Source organism: Podarcis liolepis (genome assembly GCF_965112155.1).
Source record: "Podarcis liolepis genome assembly, chromosome: 5".
Lineage (NCBI taxonomy): Eukaryota > Metazoa > Chordata > Lepidosauria > Squamata > Lacertidae > Podarcis > Podarcis liolepis.
This window is the reverse complement of record NC_139556.1, coordinates 874,463-900,509: the sequence shown is the minus strand read 5'-3', so window position 1 is coordinate 900,509 and position 26,047 is coordinate 874,463. Positions and strand designations below refer to the sequence as shown.

Genomic DNA, 26,047 nt, shown 5'->3' with positions numbered 1-26,047 from the left:
CCATTTCCAGATCGCGCCAACCCGGAAGTCCGAGCCTTCCACTTCTACTCCACTAACCAGGTCATCAACATTGGTTAGGACCAGATCTAAAATGGCTGTTCCTCTTGTTGCTTCTCCCACTTTCTGGACAATGAAGTTGTCTGCAAGGCCAGTGAGGAATCTGTTTGACCTTATGCTCTTGGCTGAGTTTGACATCCAACAAATATCCGGGTAATTGAAGTCCCCCATTACTACTATCTCCCTTCCTTTTGCATGCTTGGCCATCTGTTCCAGGAAGGCATCATCTATGTCCGCCGTTTGGCTTGGGGATCTATAGTAAACTCCCACAATGAGGTCTCTGTTATTCTTCTCTCCCTTAATTTTGACCCAAATGCTCTCACTTTGGCTTTGAGGTTCTAAATCTTGGATCTCTTCACAGGTATACACATCCCTGACATATAAAGCCACCCTTTGGCAGGGGGTTGGACTCGATGGCCCTTGTGGTCTCTACCAACTCTATGATTCTATGATTCTAATTACATTTGTAGGTTTGCAGGAAGTTTTGTAAGGGGAATAGTCTGAATTATTGCCTTAATGAATGAAAGGGGTGATATTGGTTATGAAGTTAAAGGTAATATAAAGTTAAGAAATGCAGGAGAAATCTTAAAGGTGGGAAATCACCAGAGGAGCTGAAGGAAGTCCATAAGATTGTATAAGAGTTGGAAGTTTGTAAAATTATGACAATATCAATGTTTTTAAAACGAATAAAAAATTATATATAAAAAGAAATGATATGGTGGATTGGTTGAAACAGCAGTATATGATAAGGGGGTAACAAACCAGAAATGGGAGCTGAGGGAAACCCGGGAGGAAAGGGGATGATGATTTGTAACATGTATGTTATTGATATGAGGTGTTTGTTAAAATACAAAAGAAAGTTAATAAAAAATTATTTAAAAGAAAAGAACCTGGAGAACCTTAGTTCAAACAGCCTCACATTTCGTTGCTGGGCAACAGCTGCTGGTGACATTGGATGCACGGTCAGCATGCCAAGGTTCTATAAGAGCCAGTATGGCATAGTGGTCAGTGTTGGGTTGAAATAAACGACAGACGAGTGACAAGTGTCATATGGGAGGCATCTCCCGAGTAAGTGTCGGGGAGTCCCTTTTATTGAAAATTACAGCATTGCCACATATGTGCTTGTTGCTGATTGGTTAACACAAATACAACGCAAGGGTTGCATATAGGCATTAATCATCAATAGATTAAAGGTTGGGAAAGGGAACACAGAATTGGACAGGAGTGAAGACCTCATATTAAACAATTACTAGTGATTGATATAGCAAGACTTAAGCTATAACTAGTGATTGATATAGCAAGACTTAAAAGAGCATAACCATCGCATTCCGTAGATGTGGTCAACCATGCGTTAAGAACAGGTCAGGGTACAATGTTTAATGAACTCAATGTGAACTGAACATTCTAGAAAGGAATGTTTCAGCTTAGAGCGGTTTGCTGGACAAATGTGCAGAAGGAAAACTTCCCATCATCTCCCCCTTTCTTTTTCTTTTTTTGTGCGAGATGTTGCTATATGATTTCAGGGTGAATGGGACAAAAATACTTCGGGATACGTGGTTTGCCAGCGCATGCCCGAAGTAAGTCTGCCAGGGTGAATGGGGCAAAAATACTTCGGGATACGTGGTTTGCCAGCACATGCCCGAAGTAAGTCTGCCCACATCTCCCCTATCATTTACTGTTGGTGCTGCCACTTCGCAAAATAGGCAGCAATGATTTTAGTAGGTGGCTGAGGAGGAGAGAAGAGCTGAGACCAAAGACACATGAGACCAGGAATACATTGGATGAAGCAACATAGCAAAATTAATATACATATTATGACAATAGCATATTGAAAAAGATTATGAAGCCAATTCAGATTTGGCAACCAGCCAGTGAGCCACTGGGTGAACGAATCCCAGAGGCCAGAAAATCCAACGTCCTGTTTAATGTGTAAGATTTTGCAAATGAGAGATTTGCTTTTGAATGGCTTTAGAATTATCAGTAATATTAAAACAGCACATGTCATTCACTTGTTCACAGCCATAATGATGAAGCATGAGCAAATAGCAGCACGATTTTGTAGAAGTCCATGATGGAGTTCACTCTGTTCTTTATTCAAAAGGTGAAGAGCTTGTGAAGTAAAATTCAGAGCTTTTGCTGTGGAGCAAGCTAAAGAGTTAATGTTCATACTACTCCGTACAGCCAATCCAGGGACTCCTAAGAGAGAAACAGCTAAAGAGATATATTCAGATCTACTGGGAAGAGAGACAGAATCGTCACAATCATTAGTCAATTCCACAGAGCGGCGATATCTAGAACGGGACAAATGATGATTTTTGGGTAAAATGATGGACAAACGGCTTAAGCAGCAGGGTGTGCCATGGCTGATGTTTGCTGGAATATAATTGAATGTATAGCCTGGGCACGACCAGAACCAGCCTTCAGGCAGCTCTGTATATTTATATACATAGGAAATATTTACATAATTAGAGCAGTTAAAATTATCCTTGCCCATCTTCACACAGTTGGTTTTTGTGCAATTGACCATACGGGCACAAGTGACATTAAAGGAAGCCACGTATGGGGTCAACAAATCAATGGCCAGAGGTGGGCGTTGGCGCACTTGGGTACCCCAGTTATGGTAACCGGAATAACCAAGGGTGCGGAGAGAATCATTTTGGGGTAGGGATGAATAAAACCAGGTATCATTTTGCATATCAAAAGGGTCATGGCAGACCGGGATAAGGCGAGAGCCAAGGATTTCACCTATTGATACCTGCTGGGTTAGGCAAAAGGAAGAAACATTGCGGGTTTTTGCAAAAGATTCCCACACATTTATTGGTGTGGAACCACCGCTATTAGAAGCGGAAGCAGAGAGGGGCAAAAACAAAACGCTGAAAATGAGCACTATCATGGAATTTATATTAAGGCAGGAAATGAGACACAGAAGCAAATTATCAGGGGTTGCTTCTAGCTGCTTTTCCTTTCTAAGCTGTTCAGCTTGAAATGAGAGTGATTTTATCTGGCCCCACGTCACTGATCCATTACGATTTCCCCGCTTGTGAGTCCTGGGGGGGGGGGGCACATCCTGGGCGATCTGGAGTTGACAGTCGAACCGCGGTATCGGGTTCTGCAGGGCCTGTTGCCATGCCATGGTAGAGGCGGACGCAGCGTGCGGGAACTCAGCGAGCACCCTGTGGAGTAGAAACTGCAGCATAACCCTTTCCCCAGGTAATCAGTTTTACTGGTTCACTCCATTCGTTGGAGGGTAATATTTTATAACGGACCAGCGGGGCTGGAAGTATCTCCTTTTGCTGGAAATGTTTTTGGAGGAGAGTATAGGGTTGATGATCCTGTATGGAGACAGTCAAATGATTGAGAGTAAAGAGAACACTAGCCAACCAGCCTTCCTTTTCTGAAAGTGAGGCTGGGACTCCGGCCTTTTTTTCCTGTTGAATCAAGGCAGTTTTTAGGGTGCGGTTGGCACGTTCAACAGTTGCTTGGCCTTGAGAATTGTAGGGGATGCCAAATAAATGGTGAATATTCCAAGTTTCACAGAACTGAGCAAAGGTTCTTGCACAATACGCTGGGGCATTGTCAGTTTTTAAGGAATGAGGCTTGCCCATGACTGACATGGTACGAACAAGATGATTGCAAACATGTTTAACCTTTGAGGGGTGGCCCAAATAAAGCCAGAAAACGTGTCAATGCAGACATGCATGAACTTCCAAGGTGAGAAAGGGGAGAAGTGAGTCACATCCATTTGCCACAACTGGTTGGCCTCCAGCCCACGGGGATTGACACCAGGGCTGGGGTGGCCAATCTGATTAGAGCATTGAGGGCATTGTTGGATAATTGCACGAGCCGCTTCCAACAGAATTTGGAATTGGCGGCTAAGAACTTTTGCATTCTGATGATGGAAAAAGCATGACTTTCAATGGGGGAGACAGGCAAGGCCCTAAGCAAAGAGTCTGCTTTTGCATTACCATCAGTGAGGAAGCCTGGGAAGGGTTGGTGAGAGCGAATGTGCACCACAAATAGTGGGTGGGAGCGATTGGAGAGAAGCAATTGTAAGGACAGGAAAAGGCTCAATAAATTGTCATCCAATAAGGGACTTACATAGCTGCCCTGTAAACGAGTAATAACATTTGCAACATAAAGGCTATCCACTACCAAATTAATTGGCTGTGAGGAGAAATGATGCAGAGCTTTAACTGCAGCTGCCAACTCAGAACGCTGAGCTGATTTTTGTGGGAGCGTATAGAGGCTGTGCCATTCCCCATTTTGTTGCCATGCAACCACCCCCCCTGGAGGGGGCTCCATCAGTAAAAACAGTAGGGGCATCCAAAGGGACAGGAGACAATATGGAGGAGAAAGATAGGGAAAATTGTCTACCCATTTGGAGGCGAGGGTCGGCGGGGACATGGCAGTCCACCAAGCCGACAAAATCGGCTAAAGCGCACTGCAAATCCATGCTGGTGGAAAGAACAGTCTCCCATTGCTCCAAGGGCATAGGCACAATAATTTGGCGACAATCGATACCAAAGAGACTTTTGCATCGATGGCGGCCCTTGCTGATGAGCTGAGCAAGGAGATCCACTAAGAGAGTCACCGTGTTTTTTGGTGTATGATGTAAATACAACCATTCAGTAATATGAACTTTTGATGGGCCTGACTGAATAAGGGCTGCAAAAGGTTGGACAGAATCTGTCTATGACTACATCTGGTAAAACATTAAGAATTGCTTGGTCAACCCAGTGGAGACGCATAATTTCCTTTAACTGGGCAACGGTTTTCTGTTGAGAGGAGGTCAAGGTAATTTGCTCACCAGGAGATTGATGGCCTTTTAAGGCTGAAAAAAGCGGCTGTAAAACTTCAAGAGGGATTTTAAAATATGGTCTTATCCAATTGATATTGCCCAGCAATTGTTGTAGCTGGACATATTTCATTGTTTTTGGAACATGAAACTCAGGTACTATGGGAATGGAATAGCTAGCTATCATTTTGTGTCCCAGGTAATGAAAAGGAGAGGATTCCTGCACCTTTTCGGGAGCAATTTTCAAACCATAAATTGACAAACAGGCTACCATATCATGTTTCCATTGAGGGGGAAGGTGGGGGCCAGCAATTAAGATATCATCCATGTAATGTAAGACTAAAAGGTGTGGATACTGAAGACGGAAAGGCTGGAGGGCTTGATTCACATAATATTGGCACATGGTAGGGGAATTCAGCATTCCTTGCGGTAGGACTTTCCATTGATACCGTTCCGTGGGCTGGCTGTTATTTAACACAGGAATAGTAAAAGCAAAGAATTTACGATCCTTCTCCTGTAAGGGGATGGAGAAGAAACAATCTTACAAATCTATGATAGCCAATTGGTAAGAAAGGGGGATCACATTCGGATTAGGCAGACCACACTGCAAGGGCCCCATGGGTTCAAGGATATCATTAATCTTCCTTAAATCCTGGAGAAATCTCCATTTCCCACTTCTCTTTTTTATGACGAAGATGGGGGTATTATAAGGGCTAACAGAAGACTCAATATGGTCTGCCAATAATTGTTCATTCACCAATTGTTTTAAAGCAAGTAGCTTTCCCCCCGTTATGGGCCATTGTTCCACCCATACAGGGGTGGTGAATTTCCAGTTGAGGGGGAGTGCAAGCTTACTCATTAAATTGAATGGTAGCTTGTAATTGTTGTAATAAGTCTCTGCCCCACAGATTGAGGTGGATTTTCAGCACACAGGGCTGGATGTATGCAATGGTTTCAAAGCTATCAGGCAGAGAAACAGGCAGCCACTGTACGCTTTTGGAAGAGGCTTGAGGTCCAACCACACCCCAAACTGCAGAGGCAGACTCAAGGGGCCACGTGGGGTCCCAGCAATTACTGGATATGACAGAAATGTCTGCGCCCGTGTCAATCAAGCCTTCCAGAACTTTGCCATTGATTTTATACTTACGAAGAAGTTTCTGTTCACCAATCCTCTGGATTACAGCTAACAGCTGTGAAGAAAGGGGAAAGAGCTCGTGCAAATTACTATCCATAATAGAAGCAGTAGGATGAGAAGGGAGCACCACCAAATGCGCCCAAGACTCACCCTTTTTTAACTGCATGGGCATATGGCTCCAAAGTTGAACCATGATTGTGTAGCACCCTGCTTGTGGTTAACGCTTAGCTGGAATGAAATATTCAACGCAGCAATAGAGAAATTAAAATAATAATTTATTTGTCAGACAAATAAATGAGAGACACAGTGGTATATGGTTACCAATGCTCTGCCCCTCCAGCCCTGATGGCCAGCACTTATATTCCCTCAGCCCAGCCCCCTTGCTCCTCCTTTGGCTGCCTCTGTCCAATCAGCCTGGTTGAAATTCCTATTGGCTGTTTACTAGAACCAATCATAAAAGATACACCCATTTCCTATTACCTTTTATGGGAGACAAAGAGCTATATTTCCTTCTATCTATAAATGGCAAATAAGTAGTCATATATCTTACATTTGCCTCAACAAGGCACCTTAATTACCAGCTCACCTCTTGCCCTCCTTGCCCTATTGCCCTCCAAAACAGATGGCTAATGGTTTTAAATTTTTATCTTAAACAGAGGTCAGAGATCTTGGGTTCACATTCTCACGCATCATCAATGAAAGATCTCCTTCTTTGGAGGTCTTTAAGCAGAGGCTTGACAACCATATGTCAGGAGTGCTCTGATGGTGTTTCCTGCTTGGCAGGGGGTTGGACTCGATGGCCCTTGTGGTCTTTTCCAACTCCATGATTCTATGATTCTATGAAATAAGAATCTAACATAAGAATCTAACATTTCTTACTTTCTAAATCTTTTGCATAATTACATTTAAGCCAATATATTTCATACATAACATATATAGATTTTTTTAGAAGCAAAGGCCTTTTCAAAGTAAAACTTCTTCAGTTTACAACCTCTTTCCTGGCCAGCTGCTTTTCCCATTAGCTCTTGCCCTTTAACCTGTGGCTCAAGTCTCTAATGGGAGACACATGGTAATTAGTGCTTTTGCAGCTTGATTGTATTCTGTAGGGTCAGTAACCTAGTAACCTTTGCTCTCAGCCTGTAATTCCCTTTTTACAACTTTGAGAATTTTGGCTCCTGCTATAAATAAATCAGAGGGGCCCTGTTTAGGAAGATAAACATCTGCCAAAGCACCCAGCTGCCTGGCATGAGAGATACAAACATTTACAAATATATTTTTTAAGCTCATTTTAAAATGCAGATCTTCATCAGATGCCTCAATTGTGCCCACATAGTCAGGATCTAAGACCCCTGGAATAACCAGGATTCCTTCTTTGGCCACAGAAAATTTGGGTAAAATTAAGCCTGTGACCTTAGGTGGTAGTGGGCCCGCCAATTGGGTGTGCATGAGCACAATTTCACCAGGTAAAACAGCGTCTTTGGTTTCTTGATTGATTAAATCAATGGTGAAATCAGAGGGTGTATCCTTAGAAAAAATTTCAATGGTGGAAACTAATGGCGGAGGGCTCTCTATTTGTCTTGGCCAAAGAGCTGGGCCCCTATGGAGTTTCCTGAACTCCTGCGCTGATTTGCCCAATGATAGCCTTTTCCGCATTTTGGGCATTTTTGGGAAGGTTTAGCCTTATTGGCATCACCATTCCTGTTTGCTTCCCCGCCAGGGGCTCTGCATTGTTTAGCAAAATGACCTGGGCGTTTGCAATTGAAGCAATTGCCCGTGGGCTTATTGCCAGCCTGGATAGCACCGGCAAGCAAAGATATCGCATGGCTCTGGCTGCCAACATCCGCACAGGTTTGAATCATATCGGCCAGGTCATATTTGGGGTGATGTATGATTGACTGCAAAGCCTTCTTGCAATCGGTGCTTGCATTTTCAAAGGCCAATTTTTTCATCAATTCATTTTGAGCTGTAGGGTCATCAATCTGCCTGGTGATTGATTCTTTCAATCTATCTATAAATTGATGGTAAGGCTCCGAATGTTGTTGCTTAATATTAACAAAGGAGCTCAGTGGTTGCCCAGAGACAGGGACTTTCCAAAAGGCGCGTTGTACACAGGTCGTGGTGCGACTGAAATGTAAAGGTGTCAATTGCGCCTGGGCTGGTATATTATCATACAGACCAGCGCCAAGGAGTTGGCTGGCTGAATGCTGTGGATCAGCCAGGGCTGCTGCGCTATGCTTAAACTCACTTTCAAAAACCACATACTGAGCAGGAGATAAAAGCATGCACATCAAATCCTTCCAATCTTGAGGTAGCATTGTGTAACCATTTGCGATCCCCTCCAACATCCCTAGCACATAAGAAGATTTGAGGCCAGAATCAGTAATGGCTTTCCTTAATTCTCTCAGAACAGAATAAGGAAGCGCCTCATACATAACCTGTTGTTGTGCAGTGCCGGGGTTCACATAGGAGATAGGGAAAGCAGATGGCATTTCACCAGCCCATCCAGCCTCTTCCTCTAAGGAGAGGAGCCCTTGCTGCCTAGCTTGAGAAAGCGCGCCGCGCACAGCTCCTGTGGGAGAGCACGCAGGGGCTGAGGCAGGTGAAGGAGGGTTGGGGGTGGATGTGGGCTGAGGCGTAGGGAGGGGTAGGCAAGGTTGTGATGGAGGCAGAAGCTTTGGGTAAGGTGGGGGATTGTCTGCTTCGGCTAAAAGAGATGGGGCTGATGGAGATGCCTGTGGTCCTAACTTAGCGACGGCAGCTGCACATTTCTGCCAAGTGAGCAGAAAATGAATCGGTGCCCTCGGTTCTGCGAAGAGGGTTTTTCCAATCTTTTGCCAAGCTTCTGATCCCAGAGAGCTGGACTCTGGGTACCAGGGGCACTGGCAAGCAATCTCACATAACAATTGTTCAATTTCTTTCAAAGAAATATGAGCACCCGCCACCCGCTGTCTAATGAGATGAAGCAGCTCCCTGGCATGCTCCTGTTGGAACTTTGTCAGTCCCCCCCCCCATACTCACGAAGTAGCGCGCTGAGACTTTCCCAGTCGAGTGAAGTATAGAGGCTGCGTAAAGGGATCTGGCACGTCGGGGTCACCAGATGTTGGGTTGAAATAAACGACAGACGAGTGACAAGTGTCATATGGGAGGCATCTCCCGAGCATGTGTCGGGGAGTCCCTTTTATTGAATATTACAGCATTGCCACATATGTGCTTGTTGCTGATTGGTTAACACAAATACAACGCAAGGGTTGCATATAGGCATTAATCATCAATAGATTAAAGGTTGGGAAAGGGAACACAGAATTGGACAGGCGTGAAGACCTCATATTAAACAATTACTAGTGATTGATATAGCAAGACTTATACTATAACTAGTGATTGATATAGCAAGACTTAAAAGAGCATAACCATCGCATTCCGTAGATGTGGTCAACCATGCATTAAGAACAGGTCAGGGTACAATGTTTAATGAACTCAATGTGAACTGAACATTCTAGGAAGGAATGTTCCAGCTTAGAGCGGTTTGCCGGACTCATGTGCAGAAGGAAAACTTCCCATCAGGTCAGAGTGTTAGACTAGGACCTGGGAGACCAGGATTCAAATCCCTAGGGACTCAGCCAATAGGGCTCATTGGGTTACCAGTCTTTCACTCGCAGGGTTGTTGTGAGGATAAAATGCGGAGAAGCAGAAATAGGTATGTCACCTTGAACTCTGTGGAGGAAAGGGGGAGATCAATAAAGGTACCAGCCATGCAGTACCTTCAACAGCATTTTGGACTTGGTGTTCACCTATGCTTAGTTGTACAACTAGATTGAGTATATCATAGTGTCAGGACTGCCTCAGGTCTCAGCTCACAAAAGACCAACGCCAAGCTCTTCTTATGTACAAGGATGTTTATTGCAGTTCATTATTGGTTCCACAACCGAGGCGTGCAGCCCCGTGTCTCTTTCTCCTAGACATTAGAAGTCCCCTCTGAATCGGTCCCTCCCCTACACCAGTTTAATAAGCTAACGCTGCTCCACCTCTTTCTCTCTTTCCTTTTCCGCAGGGTCTTTCTGCCCATCGGGGTTCCTCCCCTCCTGCTTTCTCCTGAAGCGGAGTCCCCAGACTGCTCCTGCCCCCTCCTTCGGGCTTTGGGTCCTGGCCCCTCCTCCTCCGGGCTCCCTGTTCTCCCGCGCGCCTCCTCATTTGAACTTGGCGCGCGCGCCCAACTTCTGACCTTACTTTTGACAGTTACGCTACTCCCCTCACTGCTTTCCTCCCCTTCCGGGAGAACAGCTTGCTCTGATCCCTCCCCTTTCTCTGTCGCCAGAGCTGCTCCCTCTGACACACTGGAACCTCCCCCTCTCTCGCTACGCTCTGGTGGAGAGGCTGGCCCTGATTCCCAGCTGCCGCTTTGGGGTCCCCTGCTGGCCCCCCGCTCCTGACACTTTCCCCCCGGGGCTCCCCTTGCCCTTCCCACAGGCGCCCCTCTCTGGGAATCCTCTGATTCGCTGGAGAGGCTCATGGAATCCGCTGTGTCATTGCTATCCTCTTCCTCGCTCTCCTGGGATTCCTCTCCATCACTCTCCATTTCCTGCCTTCCCTGTGCCTCTGTCCCTGTACCCCTGACACATAGAATCATTGAATCATAGAGTTGGAAGAGACCACAAGGGCCATCGAGTCCAACCCCCTGCCAAGCACTTTGCCTAACTTGGAGCACAGTTGCAAGATTGAAAGCTTCTGTTTTAGTTTAACCACCATTTAACACGTGAACAGACCAGCTTCGTAAGGAAACAGATGTATTTCAACAGAGCATACCATGCCCTCCTGTAGCCAGGATTATTTCATGTGGATCAATACCTCCTCAGGAAAAGACTTGCAATGCCACCTGCTCATTTCCTCATAGGAAAATATAGTGTTCCTTTTGGCTGTACCAGAATGCCAAAAAGCCAATTAATTTCACACACTACAAGGATGGTGATGATATTATTATTATTATTATTATTATTATTATTAATAATAATAATAATAATACCCCACCCATCTTGCCGGGCCTTCCCAGCCACTCTGGGCGACTATCAACAGGATATTAAAAACACAATAAAACAACAAACATTAAAAACTTCCCTAAACAGGGCTGCCTTCAGATATCTTCTAAAAGTCATTTAGTTGTTTATTTCCTTGACATCTGGTGGGAGGGCCTCCACAGGGCAGGCGCCACCACTGAGAAGGCCCTCTGCTGGTTCCCTGTAATTTCACTTCTTGCAGTGAGGGAACTGCCAGAAGGCCCTCGGAGCTGGACCTCAGTGCGATGGGCTGAGCGATGGGAGTGGAGATGCTCCTTCAGGTATACTGGGCTGAGGCAGTTTAGGGCTTTAAAGGTCAGCACCAACACTTTGAATTGTGCTTGGAAACGTACTGGGAGCCAGTGTAGGTCTTTCAGGACCTGTGTTATTTTGCCTCGGTGGCTGCTCCCAGTCACCAGTCTAGCTGCCGCATTCTGAATTAGTTGTAGTTTCTGGGTCACCTTCAAAGGTAGCCCCACGTAGAGTGCATTGCAGTAGTCCAAGTGGGAGATAACTAGAGCATGCACCACTCTGGCAAGACAGTCTACGGGCAGGGAGGGTCTCAGCCTGCGTACCAGATGGAGCTGGTAAACAGCTGCCCTGGACACAGAATTGACCTGTGCCTCCATGGACAGCTGTGAGTCCAATATGACTCCCAGGATGCGCACCTGGTCCTTCAGGGGCACAGTTGCCCTATTAAGGACCAGGGAGTCCTCCACCCCGCCCACTCCCTGTCCCCCCAAAACAGTACTTCTATCTTGTCAGGATTCAATCTCAATCTGGTATATATTATTTGAAATGTACACTTTAATATTATTATCCCCCTTTTTATCCTGCTTTTCATACAGAAAAGGTGAGGCAAATCTTGTCCTTAAGTTTCAAAACTAAAAAAGGATCAAGACACGGAAGGTTGAGAAGTCCAAAGGCAATTCTTGTCTTCTTGGGGTCCAGCAGCCCTTCAGCCCCAGCTGATGGAGGGAGACAGAGGCTGCTTTGTGCTGATTGACGCCCTTTTTGTCCTTGCTGGGGGAGAGGAAAGCAGGCTTCCTGCAGCTGCTCCTTCTCTGGCCAAAAGGTGGGACCAGGCTGATTTTCTAGACAAACAGAATGTTAATGTTCTTCTTATTTATTTCATGTGTGAGTCACTTCCTGAGAAGACTCTGCAGAGAAGACACAGTACAATGAAAAGAATGTTCTGAGATACAGTTCAGATTCTGAGGCACTTACAATTAGCTCCTTGTTTTGAAGCTCTTCGGGGGGCAGACTCCCTCAGCATAGGGGGACACCTAAGGGTGGCAGGGGGCTTAAGCTCCCCACCCCGCTTTCCCTAGGGGGGCTTAACTTAAGGTTTTTTTCAAAGAATCCGGGGACCCTTTTTTAAGAGAAAAAAAAAGTTATTTAAGAAAAATATTTTTTAAAAAATTCAGAAGTAATATATTCTCTTCTGTGGTCTCCTCTGTCGTGTGGCCTTTCTCTGGACCCCGGCCTGTTCTCTTGGAGCGCTAGCCACCGTGGAGTAGGCTCAGGTCAGGCCTGAGCTCAACCACGTGTCCTTGCCCTCCCAGTGCTCTCCTACCTCTCTTTTTCAGTGGCGGCGGCAGCAGCGGCACGACAAGGTTCGGCCTCCCCTCTTTTTTCTCTTTTCTCTTTCTTCCTTCTCCTTCTCCTCCTCCTTGCATCAGCTCCGGGGTTTTTACTGGCCCTGGAGCACCATTGGGCAGTTGGCCGGGTGGCCGGGCACTCTTGCTCCTGGCTCAATTTGGGTCACGGGGTGTGTGTGTGTGTGTCAGTAGTTCCCCCAGTTGACGAGCCGGGCGTCCCTGGTTCCCCCACAGCAGTGGTAGCGCAGTTGGCTCTGGCTGGCTTCAGGAGCTGTTCACTGCCGTGGTGCCCACCATTTTGCCTCGCCAGAAGTCCCCATATGATGTGTCTTGTGCCGTTGAACCAATCACACAAGATTCATTCCCTACTAATAAATCTACAACACTTAAGATATAAATCCAGGGACATTAAATGAAATCTGGGGACATCCCAGGGGACGGATTTTGACCGGGGACAGATTTGTAAATCCGGGGACTGTCCCTGGGAAACGGGGACATCTTGTAACCATAACACTGGGCCCCACAGGCACCAGGCAGTGCCAGGGATACCCACACACTCACATAGAGTTGCCACCTGTCCTTCAAAATGTGGATTTGTTCTGTTTGGGGGGCACAAAGTCCCCAGTCCTGTGTGCAATGCCTTTTGTCCCATTTTTGAAGTAATAAAAAAATAAGATGTAAAAGTTTGTGCCCTCACTTGCTTGTCTCACGCAGCCTAGCTTGCTAGGCACCTCAGAAGTTGAGCCCGCCATCCAAGCTGGCTGATGGACGCTCCAGGCTACCCAATAGAGCTTGCCAGCCAGCTGACTCTTTGGGGTTAGGCAGAGCTCTTGCCAATGGCTTGGACAAGCGAGACGTTTCCTGGAGCAGCAGCCTCTGCCAGAGCGGCATGAAGCCCCTTCTCAAAGCAAAAACACCCGGTGCCTCTCGCTTGGTGTTGAAGGGTTCCCTTGGCTTATTTCTACCTCTACAGTGAGGAGGGCTTCTTACATTTAGGGTTCTGTCACTGAAATTCCCTGGGTGGAAGGTGGTGTACAAATGTAAAATCATCATCATCATCATCTGCCTATCGCATCATCTGCCTAGGCATTAAAGCATAATAACTTTCATATATTGGAGCTCTCAGGGTCATGAGGGGTTATGCGAACCCCACTAGGATGTTGGAGGCACAGCTCTGCGGGGAACAGAAGCAGAATTTCTTGCTAACTCTTCCCCCATTTCTTTCTTTTTTGACTGGGTTTCTATATTTACCATCCTTCTGGCAGGCAGAAATTCAGCAGATATGAAGAATTTCCTTTCAATATTGTTGTTGGAGTGCTTGCAGTTACTGATAGCTTCCATTTGATTGTTGTAATGGATTGCTTTGAAGTCATTTCTGCACAGGGTAAAGTAATTTTTAGCCCCCCAATACCCCTGACCTGTCCCTTATTTTGCCCATCCAAAGGTGGTAACTAGCTGCGCTGTTGTACAACCTCATGTGTGTCTTCCAGGGGTGCCAACATGAATAAAATATTGAGGGGGCTAGGGAAGCGCCACCCTGCATAATCGATCACATGATGCAGCACAGGCACACCATTTGAATGGCAGTGCCCATCAACTTCGGGGGGTGGTCCCCTCAAATATTTTATTGAAGGGGCTGAAGGGACCTTGACCTCTAGGACTTGGCTCCTATGGTGTGTTGTATTTCTATCCCTACCATATTGTAACTTGCATGCTGACTAAACTCCCCTCACAGAGTGGAAGCAGAGACTTCTAAATGGTTCCCAGGACCAGCCCTTGAAGAAGGCAAGGTGCTTTTTTCTGCTGACTGGCTCTGATGGAGCCAGTAAGAGTACTACATCAGGTGTTTCATTGTTTGGTTGAATTCTTATTCTGAACAGCTAGCCTGAATTGCTTTCCTGGTTCTGTTTCAGTTCTTTTTCAACAGAAACAATATAATGTTCAGGTTCTGTTCCTGGTGATGAAAAAGTAACTTCCGGTTTGCAGTTTAGGTTCAGTTTGACTTCCTGCACCTTTTGAATACAAATTCAAATACTTTTATTGGCATTTCAAGTTAAGACATTTCATGATCAAGGTGTCTCCCCTGCCAGGTAAGTATTCAAGTTAAGACATTTCAAGTCAGTGGGATAGATTTAAAAGGGACCGGAGTGAGGCTGTTGAGGGTCACAAGGCACTTGATTGTTCTGCTTCACCCTGTCTATTCCCTAGGGGCAGGCATGTCCAGCAGGTTGATCGTGATCAACCCTGGGTCATCCTCCCTAAAAAAAGCTCAAAAATAGTTCACTGCCAGTTTTTTTTATAGTGGGAGTAGATTGCAGTCTCTTGGGAGTTGGACGTGCCTGCCCTAGAGGGATGAGTCATTAAGAACCCCTTCGGATAGGGTGGAGATTAAAAAGGAAGCCACTGAGGCAGAAACGCCCTTGTCCCTGTCTGCTAGGAGGAACCTCATTTGGCTTTCTCTCGGAGCCATGGGTCGCAGGCCAGCATCTTGCTCAGCATTTGCTTGCAGAGTCTGCTATGCAAAGGGCAGTCCAAGAGAATATGGTCCAGTAAGTCTGGTATTCCCTGATTGCAGGCACACAGGCGGGCTTGATAGGGAATTTGCGAGTATCTACCTGTGGAGGGGAAAGCATTTAGTCTTGTGAGCATAAAAGCTCTTTGTTGGGAAGGAAGTAGTAGGTCTTTTAGGTAATTGGCGCAAAATCCGTAAGAAGTAGTTATGCCTAGGGCCTCTGGAGAACAGGGTCTTGGAGTGTGAGGAGACACACTGATTTTCGTGGTCATAAAGCCTCTGCTTGATTGTTTGGAGTATGTAGCCCTCATCACATACTTCGAGTCTCTCCAGAGTAATACTCAAACTACATATTTTGTCCTGAATTGCTCTATACCATCTAGATGAAGTGCAGTCTTCAAGCATAGAAGTTGAAAAGGAATTTGATGTTGTTCTATAGTGCATTTTCAGCCAGGCCTGGATTGTAATGAGCCATGCATTGGTTTCCATCAGCTGTTGACCAGTTTCGGCACATAAGGTTAGGTAACTTATGCATTTAGGAGCACCAAGGATCTTGCGGAGAAAAATGGCTTGTTCAACTTCTTTGTTGAATGCTTGTATCCAAATTGGAATGCCGTACAATAACTGAGAGAGAACCTTGGCATTGTAGGTTTTTATTGCAGCAGCTGGTTGCCTCTACGGAATAAAAAATGAAGAATTGCAGAGGAGGTACATTTTACTTGAATGATCATTTGATGTCTGTGTATTGTCCAATTTAGGTTTTGTTGGTAGAATATCCCTAAGTATTTGAAGGATTTGACCTGGTCAATGGGGTAATTGTCTAGCCTCCATTTGACAGTCTGACGGCTTTGAGGGAATTTTTTTAAAAAAAGATTTCCCATAATTACTGTATTTTTCCATGTATAAGACAATGCTTTTTGCCAAAAAAAAATTAGGCAAAATTTGGGTGTCGTCTTATACATGGATAGTGAATGCACAGGGGGATGTGCTATTAATGGCAGCAGCAAGCACGAGAATGGCAGCTGCGATTGGGCGGGTGATTGGTGGCTGCAGCAAGGCCTGCTGGTGATTGGCTGTGGCTGCAGCAAGTGGGCCAGCGATTGGTGGCTTTGGCAAGTGGGCAGGTGAGCTGTTGATGGCGGCAAATGGGCAGGCAATTGATGGCTGCTGTGAGGTGTGCGATCCGCAGTGGCTGTGGCAAGCAATTGGCACAGCCGGGCAGGTGGGTGAGCGATTGGCAGAAGTTACCTCTCCCACCCCCCAAGAAAGCTAAACAACTTAATTTCTTAATTTTGGGTTAAAAAAATAGGGGTCGTCTTATACATGGGTGCGTCTTATACATGGAAAAATATGGTAATTCCCAGGGAGTTGATCTGGCAAAAGGAAGAGAATGACTTCAAAAGTCTTCTGAGGCCGACCTGTGCCTGAGAGAGGATTGTAGTATCATCCATGTATAGCAGCAGTTTTATTTTATGGTGGCCTAATGACGATGGATGCCCATTTACGAGGTGGTAAGCCAGTTCATTTAAGAAGAGATAGAATAAGTGAGGTGCCAGGACACATCTTTGCTTTACTCCTTTGGTTATATTTATATACTTTTTGTCAGCTCACCTTTGGAATTACTGACACATCCGGTGAAATTAAATGTGTGTAGTTTTTGGATTAAATAAAGCAGATATTGGTCAATTCCCATTTTATGTAGTTTGCGCCAAAGTAGATCTTGGGGGGACTGTGTCAAAGGTTCCTTTTAGATCTAAGAAGGCCATATAAAGTTTCTTTCTTCCACTTCCCATGTATTTTTCCGCTAGATGTAAAAGGACAGTGCAGTGATTGGTGGTAGATTTGCCGTGGCAGAATCCTATTTGTTCGGGCCCAAGGATCTTATTGGAAGTCAATTAGGCTTGGCATACATCTTGCCAAGGAATGATAGAAAGCTTATTGGGCGGTAATTTTCAGGCAACTTCGGGTCACCTTTTTTAATATGGGGGTAATGATGGAATGATGGAATTTAGCCAAGCATATGGTAGTATTCCACATTTGTCAATTAACGTAAATAGATTGGCTAGAGGAGGTTCCCACCAGTCTGGATTGTGCTTGAAGAGTTCACCAGGTATCCCGTCTGGTCCTGGGGATTTATTTGGTTTTAAATTCTTGATTATTAAGAGTATTTCATTTAGTTCCTCTGGGGTCCAGCCAGGAAGATGTGCACAGCTGGACCCATTTTTGTGTGGCTAATAGATTTGTTGGCTCTGTAAATATTGCAGAGTAATGGTTGAACCAGCTGGAAGCGGGGATGGTAGTAGTTGTTTGGTTGCTGCTGTCTTGAAGGGCACCAGAAACTATCCTCCAAAATTATTTGCTGTCTTTTGCTTGGATTGTTCTGAGTGGGTGTTGCCCGCAGCCTTCAAAGAAGACACTTTATTTTTGTCTTGAAAGAGCTCTGAAAGTTGTTTTTTCATATTTAGAGATTCTTTTAGGCGGTTCGGGTTTTTCGTGGAATGAAATAATTGAAATGCCTGTCTCAGAAGAGATTTCTCGTGGTGGCATTCTTTGTCAAACCATGTCAAACCATGAGGAAGCATGACGGGTTTGCTTGCTCACTGGTCTCACCAGCGATGCAAGCACTTGAAAGAGTTGGGTGAAAGTTGACAGAGCGTCTGATATAGAGTCGGATTTGGTTAATCCCTCAAGGAGACCACTTCATTGGAAGTAATTTTCTGAGAGACCAGCTGTTCAATATGGGGGACCATCTGATTTTTTTTGATGATATTGTGCTGTAGAGCTCAAGGCTTCAAGGGTCCAGTCTCTTTTGTGGTATATATTTATTTGAATTATTAAAGGCAGATGGTCACTTTCAGTGCGGTCAGCGATGCCAAACGAAGGAATAGAGCTGAGTAAAAAGGAGAACATATACAGTAGTCGATCACGCTGCAGCCCCGGCTGGAGATGTGTGTAAAGCTGGTAAGTTGTGGAGACCCATTTAGGATGTGCTTATTCAGTGAAATACAAAGCTCTGTAAGAAAAATTCCTGTCTGGTTAATTTGGGAGTCAAGAGAATATCTGGTTTTTGCTAAGAAGAGTGGAAGTGTAGTGGTTAAGAGCGGTAGTCTTGTAATCTGGTGAACCGCGTTCGCGTCTCCACTCCTCCACATGCAGCTGCTGGGTGACCTTGGGCCAGTCACACTTCTCTGAAGTCTCTCAGCCCCACTCACCTCACGGAGTGTTTGTTGTGGGGGAGGAAGGGAAAGGAGAATGTTAGCCGCTTTGAGACTCCTTGGGGTAGTGATAAAGCAGGATATCAAATCCAAACTACTACTACTACTACTACTACTACTACTACTCTTCTTCTTCTTCTTCTTCTTCTTCTTCTTCTTCTTCTTCTTCTTCTTCTTCTTCTTCTTCTTCCTAAATCAAAACCTGTTTCTTTGGCCAGAGGATTATTATTCTCACAAATTCGGGCATTAAGATTTCCCATAAGAAGGAGCCTGGCCTCCAAGGAGATCAGGTAATTGGAAAGACGAGACCATTCATTTATCAGATCCTTTTTGTTCTTAGAGGGTGGAAGGTAAGTGTTAATTAATAGAATGTTGCAGTTTGCTGGATTGAGTAGCAAGTAACAGGGAGCATGGGGCTAAATATTTCAACTTAGATATCATGTGGGGTTTAATATCATCCATGACCAGTCATTCAGTTGGACCAGGGCTGGCTTCCATCTCCTGTGCAAGCAGGAATTCAGTTCCCGTCAGTTTGAGATCTAGTGACTGTGTGGTTGGGGACATGGGCTTACAGGGCCTGAGGTCTTCAAGAGGCTCCAAGGGTTGGGATGTCACTCCTGGGTCAGGCTGAGGACTGCGAGGTGAGTGGGAGCAGGTAATCCAGTCAAGGGCCATCAAGGGTTCCTGTGCTAAGGATTTGGAGGTGTTTGAGTCTTGTAAAGCCAAGTTGGTATACAAGCTATGAAGAGTCCTAGTCTAGCTCGAGCTCTTCCTGTGTTGCTGGAGTTTGCAGAGGATCCTTGGTCTCTTTGGTGAATTAGTTGAAACGTGTTATTTCGTAGGTGGAAAGAATCGAGGTTTCGTGTTCATATTTCTCGTGCACTAAGTCAGAGTGCAGCTGACTTAGTTCCATTTGGTTTTCCTCCTTTGTGGAATGGTGTGATGATTCCAGAGATGACATAGAATCATATGGGTCATTTGTAAAGTTCTGCATGTCTCTGTTCTGCCTCTGCAGGTCTTGTCTGACCTTATTTCCCCAAATAAGGGGAGATCCTTGTCAGTGGCTGGGATTTGAGTTTTACTTGATGGATGTTTTGGGGGCTGCTTGGTTAGCTTGGAGTTAGACTCCTGCAAAAATTGTGTCACACTCGGTGCTTTGGAGGATGGTTTAGGGGAGGAGGTATCATCGGGTTTCCTCCCTGGCAGCGTGCTTTGGCTCTTGGTTCCTGGCATGGCTGACAGATTTACAGCATTTGGAATGCACTGTTTTTTGGTTCTTATCTATAGGGTCACGGCCATTTATGACTTTCCCAGAGAGGAGGTAATGGACTGAAACTTCCCTAAAGACTCCAACAGTTTGAATGTATTGAGAATGCCGTGGGATTTTTCTCATTTGGGTGAGTCTTTCAGGGAGAGATGGTTGACTGAAAGTCAGCAGGATGCACTTAGCATTTCTTATGCTAGGTAGATAGTGAAAATCTTCCAGATCAATTGTTTTATTTTGACAATCTAGGAGCTGAGATAGGGAGGTCACAATAGCCTTATGGCTGTTCCACCTATGGGCATTCTGATGAATTTCTAAGAAGAGTTGTTTTTTCTTTAGCACATGATATTAGTTAAAAATGCCGTTTCCGGATGTCCTGTTGACATCAGAGCAAAGGCTGCTGGAGTGCCAGCATGGCCAGTGTCTGCTGTAGCTTTAACCCCTGATTGCCATGCAGGCTTTGCCAGTCAAAGGTTTGTTGGAAGTTGTCCACTTTATTTGCAATGTTGTTTAGCTGTTGGAGTATAAGGATCAAGGTTTCTGCAGACAGAAAACAAATACCAACCTCCGGCATATAAAGTGATGTTGGTGCATCGCTAGGTCACCAGCTGACAGACTAATGAGAGCAAATCTAGAGAGCCCTCAAAAATGGGGTGGTGGGGCTCTCATCAGACTGCAGTTGGGGGTGGTAGCCATATTTGTAAATGCTCACAAAGTTATGTGCATAGAATAAATTAGCACATCGAAACAAAAGAAGTGAGCTTTTTACATAGGGAGCATTCAAAAATGCAAAACACCTGCAACCAGGGAAGCAAAACACCTGCAATCAGAGCTTTTATCACCTCATTTTGCATGCATGTTGGCATCTGAGCACCATGGCTGGAGTCCCAGGTTCTATAAATAAACATCTGTCCCTCTTGCATGTGCTATAAAGTAGGATTTTATTGGATGTGCCTTTTCTTGATACAAATTAGCAGTTCCCTGAAACAGGATCCAGGGCTCAGAGCTCCTTCCTGTTTTCTCATCCATGCATTAATGTAGCAAAAGCAAAAGTATGTCAGCAAGGCTAAGAATATCTGAATAGATCCTGTGCCAATTTTGAATAAATTCCAGGACCTTCCGGCAGTGCCAGTCAACTGTTCTCTTTTGAGATTCTCACTGGACAGGCACTTTAATTCTCTCCACCCCTCAACCTCATAAAACAAAGCTGTCATTGAAACTCTTCTGTGTGTCCTTGACGGTGCAATTCTATACATGTCTTCTCAGAACTCAAGTTTTACTCCTAGGCGAGATGGGAAAGCATTGCTGTCTTAACCACACAAACCTAATTGTATCAACTCAGAAGTAAATCTTATTGAGTTCAATGAGACTTGCCCCCAAGTTAGTGGGATACCCTTCTTCCAGACATGCTTGTTTTCTGTGTGCAAGGAGTATTGTTAATGTGCGTGTGAAGAAAAAATCCATCTTGTGAGACCATGCCTAAGTGGTACTGCTTGAAACTAGTGAGAATTTGGCCCGAGTCTGCTAACAGGAAGTAGATAAAATGCAAGGTAAGTGCTGCAGGGAGAGCTGTGGAGCAAGAGAAAAGCTATACAAGGGCTATCATGTTTCCCCACAGGGATGGCTCAAGAAGCCTGTGACTCACGTTGCCCTGTGGCTGACACTTCTATGGCTGACACTTCAGCTGTAAGGTGGAAATTTGTTCAGTGTGTCTTGGGTCTTTTCTCTGGATGTCCCAGCAGGTGTCCTGCTGTTTCATCAAAATAGTAAAAATAAATAAATCTATCTCCTCTAAAACCTCAATTCTACCCTGTCTCAAGCAGTGATTGACAGAGGCCAGCTGGACACAGAGAAGTGCCATCCAGTCCCAAACCCAATATATTTAAACATCATTTTCCAAAAAGAAAAAAATGGGGATGGGGATGTTTTTCCACCCAGTCCTTCCTTTTCCCCCGCTGTGTGCTGAGGAGGCATGCATCAGGTATGCCAATAAAGAAAGGTATATATGAGAAGGAAGGACAAGAATCCGAATTTCACGGCATGCTTGATTTGAATATTTCTGCTAAAATCTACCCAGGATAGTGCAAGAGGGAGAGTAAGGCTGGTGCAGAGGTGGGGGTGGGGAATGGGGTTTTACCTCCTACTTTCTAGAAATGTAGTTATTTTAAGCAATGTCTCTTAAAACAAAAAGCATGTGTTCTCATTTCTGTAAAAGCATTGGGCATGGCTCAAACCTAGGCTGGGTTGCCCAGCGTTGAAGGCCCTGCCAAGGCAAACAGAGCTCTCTGAGGTGGGTCTGAGGCAGGCTGGCTAGTGGTGAGGGAGTCGTGACGAAGCCAGGCTTGAAGCAGCGCCCTCCGATTGGCAAACAGGGAGCGTAGTGTTTACTATCCCTCAAGTATTTTCCTTTGGGTGTTCTGTTCTTTTCAGGATATGCTGTTGCCAACAATGAATTGATTAAATAGAAAAATGAAATTTGCATGAAATGGGTTAGATATCTCCCCCTCCACCCCCACCCCTTGTTTCTGTTCTTTCATTCTTCCTTTCACCTTTAAGGAAAGTGCTCCTGGAATTATCAGGATGGTCACCCAGTCCTGTTTTGTAACTATATTCATTTTTTGAAATGGTCTATTATTGTTGTAAACATATGCCCAATGAAATTTGGGCTTCTGTTTCTCAAGCAGCAGTGGCCCCCGCCCCATTCCATATGTAAAGTGGCAAAACACACATTTGAAACCAAATGGAGTTTCAATGCTGAAATTATATGGAAAGTTAATGTTTAAAGAAAAATCAATAAGGCTAAAAGCTTTTGAGCACATCATCACAGGTAAGATAAAATAAGCACCTTGCCAGTAGTACCAGTTTGTGAAAACGATCACAAACTTATCATGAGTCAACCGTGTGATGCAGCGGCAAAAAAAGCTAATCCCATTCTAGGCGGCATCAACAGAAGTGTAGTGTGCAGATCAAGGTAAGTCAAACCACACCTGGAGTCCTATGTCCAGTTCTGGGTGCCACAGTTTAAGAAGGATATCGACAAACTGGAAGGTGTGCAGAGGAGGGCAACCAAGATGATCAGGGGGCTGGAAACTAAGCCTGATGAGGGACCATCTATTTAGCTGAAAAAGAGGAGACTGAGAGGAAATATGATAGCCAAAGCTGATAGGCATTGCTCTGACATTTTTTCTTACGGCCTTTGTGATTGGAGGAGAGAGAGAGAGAACGCAAACTGCTTACTTTGCAGGTAGGTTCACGGAGCTCTGCTAGGACAAGAAAGGAAGCAGCCCCCAGAGCACCTAATTTAGATGACTTGGAGGGTAAAGCTCTCCACCTATTATTGTTATTGTTATTAATTTGTCCCTTACCCCAAGGTCCCAGGTTCGGCTACAACAATTAAAATGCAGTATTTAAAAGCAATTTAAAAGAACTTATTGTCACAGAAATAAGGTGGGTCCTAAAAATATGCCCAAGCGAACAAATACACAATTTTGCAACCAGTCCTTGTTGGGGGATAAAAAGTGGGGTAAGGGGGAAATAAACTGTTTCACCAGCATTAGGTTACCTGCATTGCTAGGATCAAGGGTGTGGTTTTCAGCACCCCTCCCAAATATTCTGAACATTTATTCAAGTTGGCACACACACAAAGGATAATTTAAATTCTTTTTTTTAAAAAAAGTGCAATTTAAAAAAAAAACAGATCAGCATCTTTTTCCTTTACAATTGCATACATGATCCATTTTTCTTTCTATACATATTCATATTCTGCTATTTCTCTATAATGCTTATTTAACAGCTTCATCTGGGGGCACTGTTATACAGTGGTTCTGCTCCTTCCTCCTGGGCCGTGTCCAGAAAGTGGGGGGGGGGGGATGAGTGTTCAGACCCCTGGGGTCTCACTTGTGGGGTGCCTCAGGGTTCTGTCCTCTTCCCCATGCTTTTCAAAATCTACATGCAGCTGCTGGGAGAGATCATCTTGGGGTTTGGGCTGGGTGTTCATCAGTATGCGGATGATACCCAGCTCTACCTCTCTTTCAAATCAGAACCAGTGAAGGCGGTGAAGGTCCTGTGTGAGTGTCTGGAGGCAGTTGGAGGATGGATGGCGGCTAATAGATTGAGGTTGAATCCTGACAAGACAGAAGTACTGTTCTTGGGGGACAGGGGGTGGGCAGGTGTGGGGGACTCCCTGGTCCTGAATTTTCTTGTTTGAACCCTGTAAGAGATGTGCCTACTTTTAAGTATGATTAATCTTGTTTTTTTAAAATAAAACTTTGGGGAAATGATTTTTCCTGTTTTGTCTTGTGTGCCTTCTGCTGGGGAAGTCTAAATCTAACACCTGACCACTTAGCCACTAACCAGATCTGTTGAATTTCTGCCTGAAATTGTGGTAAAGCAATACAGGGTGGGGCAGCCCGGTAATGCTGAAGAATAATCTTCTTCCTTAGGTAATTCTTCGGGGCTGTCCTAAAATAAGGAAGTGGTGGCAGCATCTACTTTTTTGGTTGTGTTTGTCCTGAAAATAAAGCTTCTGCATACCCCTCTCTCTTTCAGCCGGGTCCTGCCGGACTTGGAGGACAGGTGGGGAGGCGGGGGCGTGTGCAAGAATGCTACAGCATAAATCACAATTCCTCTTTTTTGGATAATCCTGAGACAATAAATTCCTCACCTAATTTTCTTTTAATCGGCACTCTTTTGTGCTTCCTGACAATGTGGGTTTCCTGTAAGCATATAATATCCCATTTCCTTTTCCTTAGGATGTGTTCTCTTTTGTTTCTCTTTAATTTATTATTTAATCCAGTCACGTTCTGTGAGATACATCTTAATTTCATATTTTATTTATTCTTTAAAAAGGTACAAAGGTTTGAAAATAAAGAGCAATTTTTGCTGTGTTTTAAATCTTGTTTCTCTTAACCTTATTTCTTCTGCTTCTCTCCACTCTGTCTTTTCTTCTTCCAATTCCTGTTCAATTTGAATGTTCAGTGTTGTCAACTCTGACTAGCAGTGTGTCTCCAGGCTCTCAAGTGGATGTCAACACTATCTTGTTGTTTTTAACTGGAGATGTGAGCAGTTGAATGTGTAACATTCTGTAAGCAAGGCATTTGCTGTACCACTGATTCCTTCCCTCTTAAAACAACATGAATAGGATTTCAAAGGAACACAGGGTGGTGCTTTAAGTGGGTTCCATTGATCCATCTATTGTCTACACCAGGGGACTCCAAACTACGGCTCTCGGGTTGGATCCAGCCCACCAGGCTCGTAAATCTGGCCTGCCATTCCCTGTGCACTGAGGTAAACCCGGTGAGGCGAGGCGTTTCTTTGAATGCGTGCGTGCATTCTTTTCAATGGAAACTCCTCACCTCATTGGATTTACCTCAGGGTGCGAGGCTTCCGCAGCTTCCGATTGGCTGCAAGAAGCTCCTGCAGCCAATCAGAAGGCGTAGAAACCTTGCCATGTGGGGCCTGACTGAATGTTTCCCCGTCTCCCCCGCCCATGGAAAGTGGAGGAAAGAAGGAAGGCAAAAGGGGAAGGAAATGTGATGGTGGTGGTGGAGGAGGAGGAGGCAGAGGCAGCAGTCACCAGTGACTTCGAGAAGCCATCAGCATGCTGGAAAACACCAAGCACCACTGGGGGGCAATATGACAGTAATGGCGGCAGCTCCTTGGTGGCTGCTCGTGTGCCCCGAGGCTCATGCAAGCCACCTTGCCCTGCCACACGGCTCAGTTCTTGTGCCCAAGCAGGCAGTGCTGCAAAGCCAGGCTATGCCTCTGCTGCTGCAGAAGAGCTGCAGCCCCATTGCCCTCCGCCGCTCCGCTGCCTCTTCTTCCTCTTCCCCTAGGAGCAGGAGGGGCGGGCTGGCAACACTGCAGCCCTTTCTCCCCCACCAGTGAGCAGAAGTGACAGCAGTGGCAGCAGCAGCAAACCCTGAGGCTGCCTTTTGCAAAAAAAGGGGGGAAGAAAAGGGGGGAAACAGCTGGGCTTGGTTGCTCTTTCTGCTGCTGCTGCTGCCAGACAAACAGGGCAGGTGGGCAGGCGTCTGTTTCTTTAAGCAGCAGCAGCAGCGCCTCTTGTGCTCACTCCTCCCATCGGGGGAAGCCCAGCCCAGCTGCCACAGCCGGGTAGAAGAGGAAGGGGATCCCAGCCACAAGTGGAGGAAAAAGCCCCCTGCAGGAGTCCCTGGATGGTGAGGAGTGGGAGAGCCACCCTTGGCCAGAGAAACACCGCCTTCCTCCTTCTGCCAGTTGCTCTGGAAGGAAACGGGCAGGAGGCTCCACCGCGGCTGGGATCCTTGTTGACGGCACCTTCCAGAGTCATGGGGATGGGCGACAAGCGGGCAAGCCGCACCGTGCAGATCGGGGGTAGGGAGACACCTGGGCAGGCTGGCGCATGGGGATTTGGCCTTAATGTTATGGCTTGGTCTCTCC

The 26,047-nt window shown here is 45.5% G+C and overlaps 1 protein-coding gene across 1 annotated transcript; it reads right to left on the bottom strand.

Annotated features, from left to right (window-relative positions):
* Positions 1-1,757: 1,757 nt before the first annotated feature.
* On the bottom strand, positions 1,758-9,475 carry LOC310707009 (endogenous retrovirus group K member 9 Gag polyprotein-like). Its single transcript, XM_083503562.1, has 3 exons — positions 7,317-9,475; positions 5,241-6,194; positions 1,758-2,430 (listed from the first exon to the last, which is right to left on the bottom strand). Exon 1 carries the CDS (start codon positions 8,474-8,476, stop codon positions 7,556-7,558), a length of 921 nt encoding a protein of 306 aa, XP_083359688.1. The 5' UTR covers positions 8,477-9,475; the 3' UTR covers positions 1,758-2,430; positions 5,241-6,194; positions 7,317-7,555.
* Between the last annotated feature and the right edge of the window lie 16,572 nt (positions 9,476-26,047).

Bases quoted from the DNA above. Each gene is read 5' to 3' on its own strand.
- LOC310707009 (XM_083503562.1), bottom strand. From the start codon at position 8,476: ATGCCATCTGCTTTCCCTATCTCCTATGTGAACCCCGGCACTGCACAA.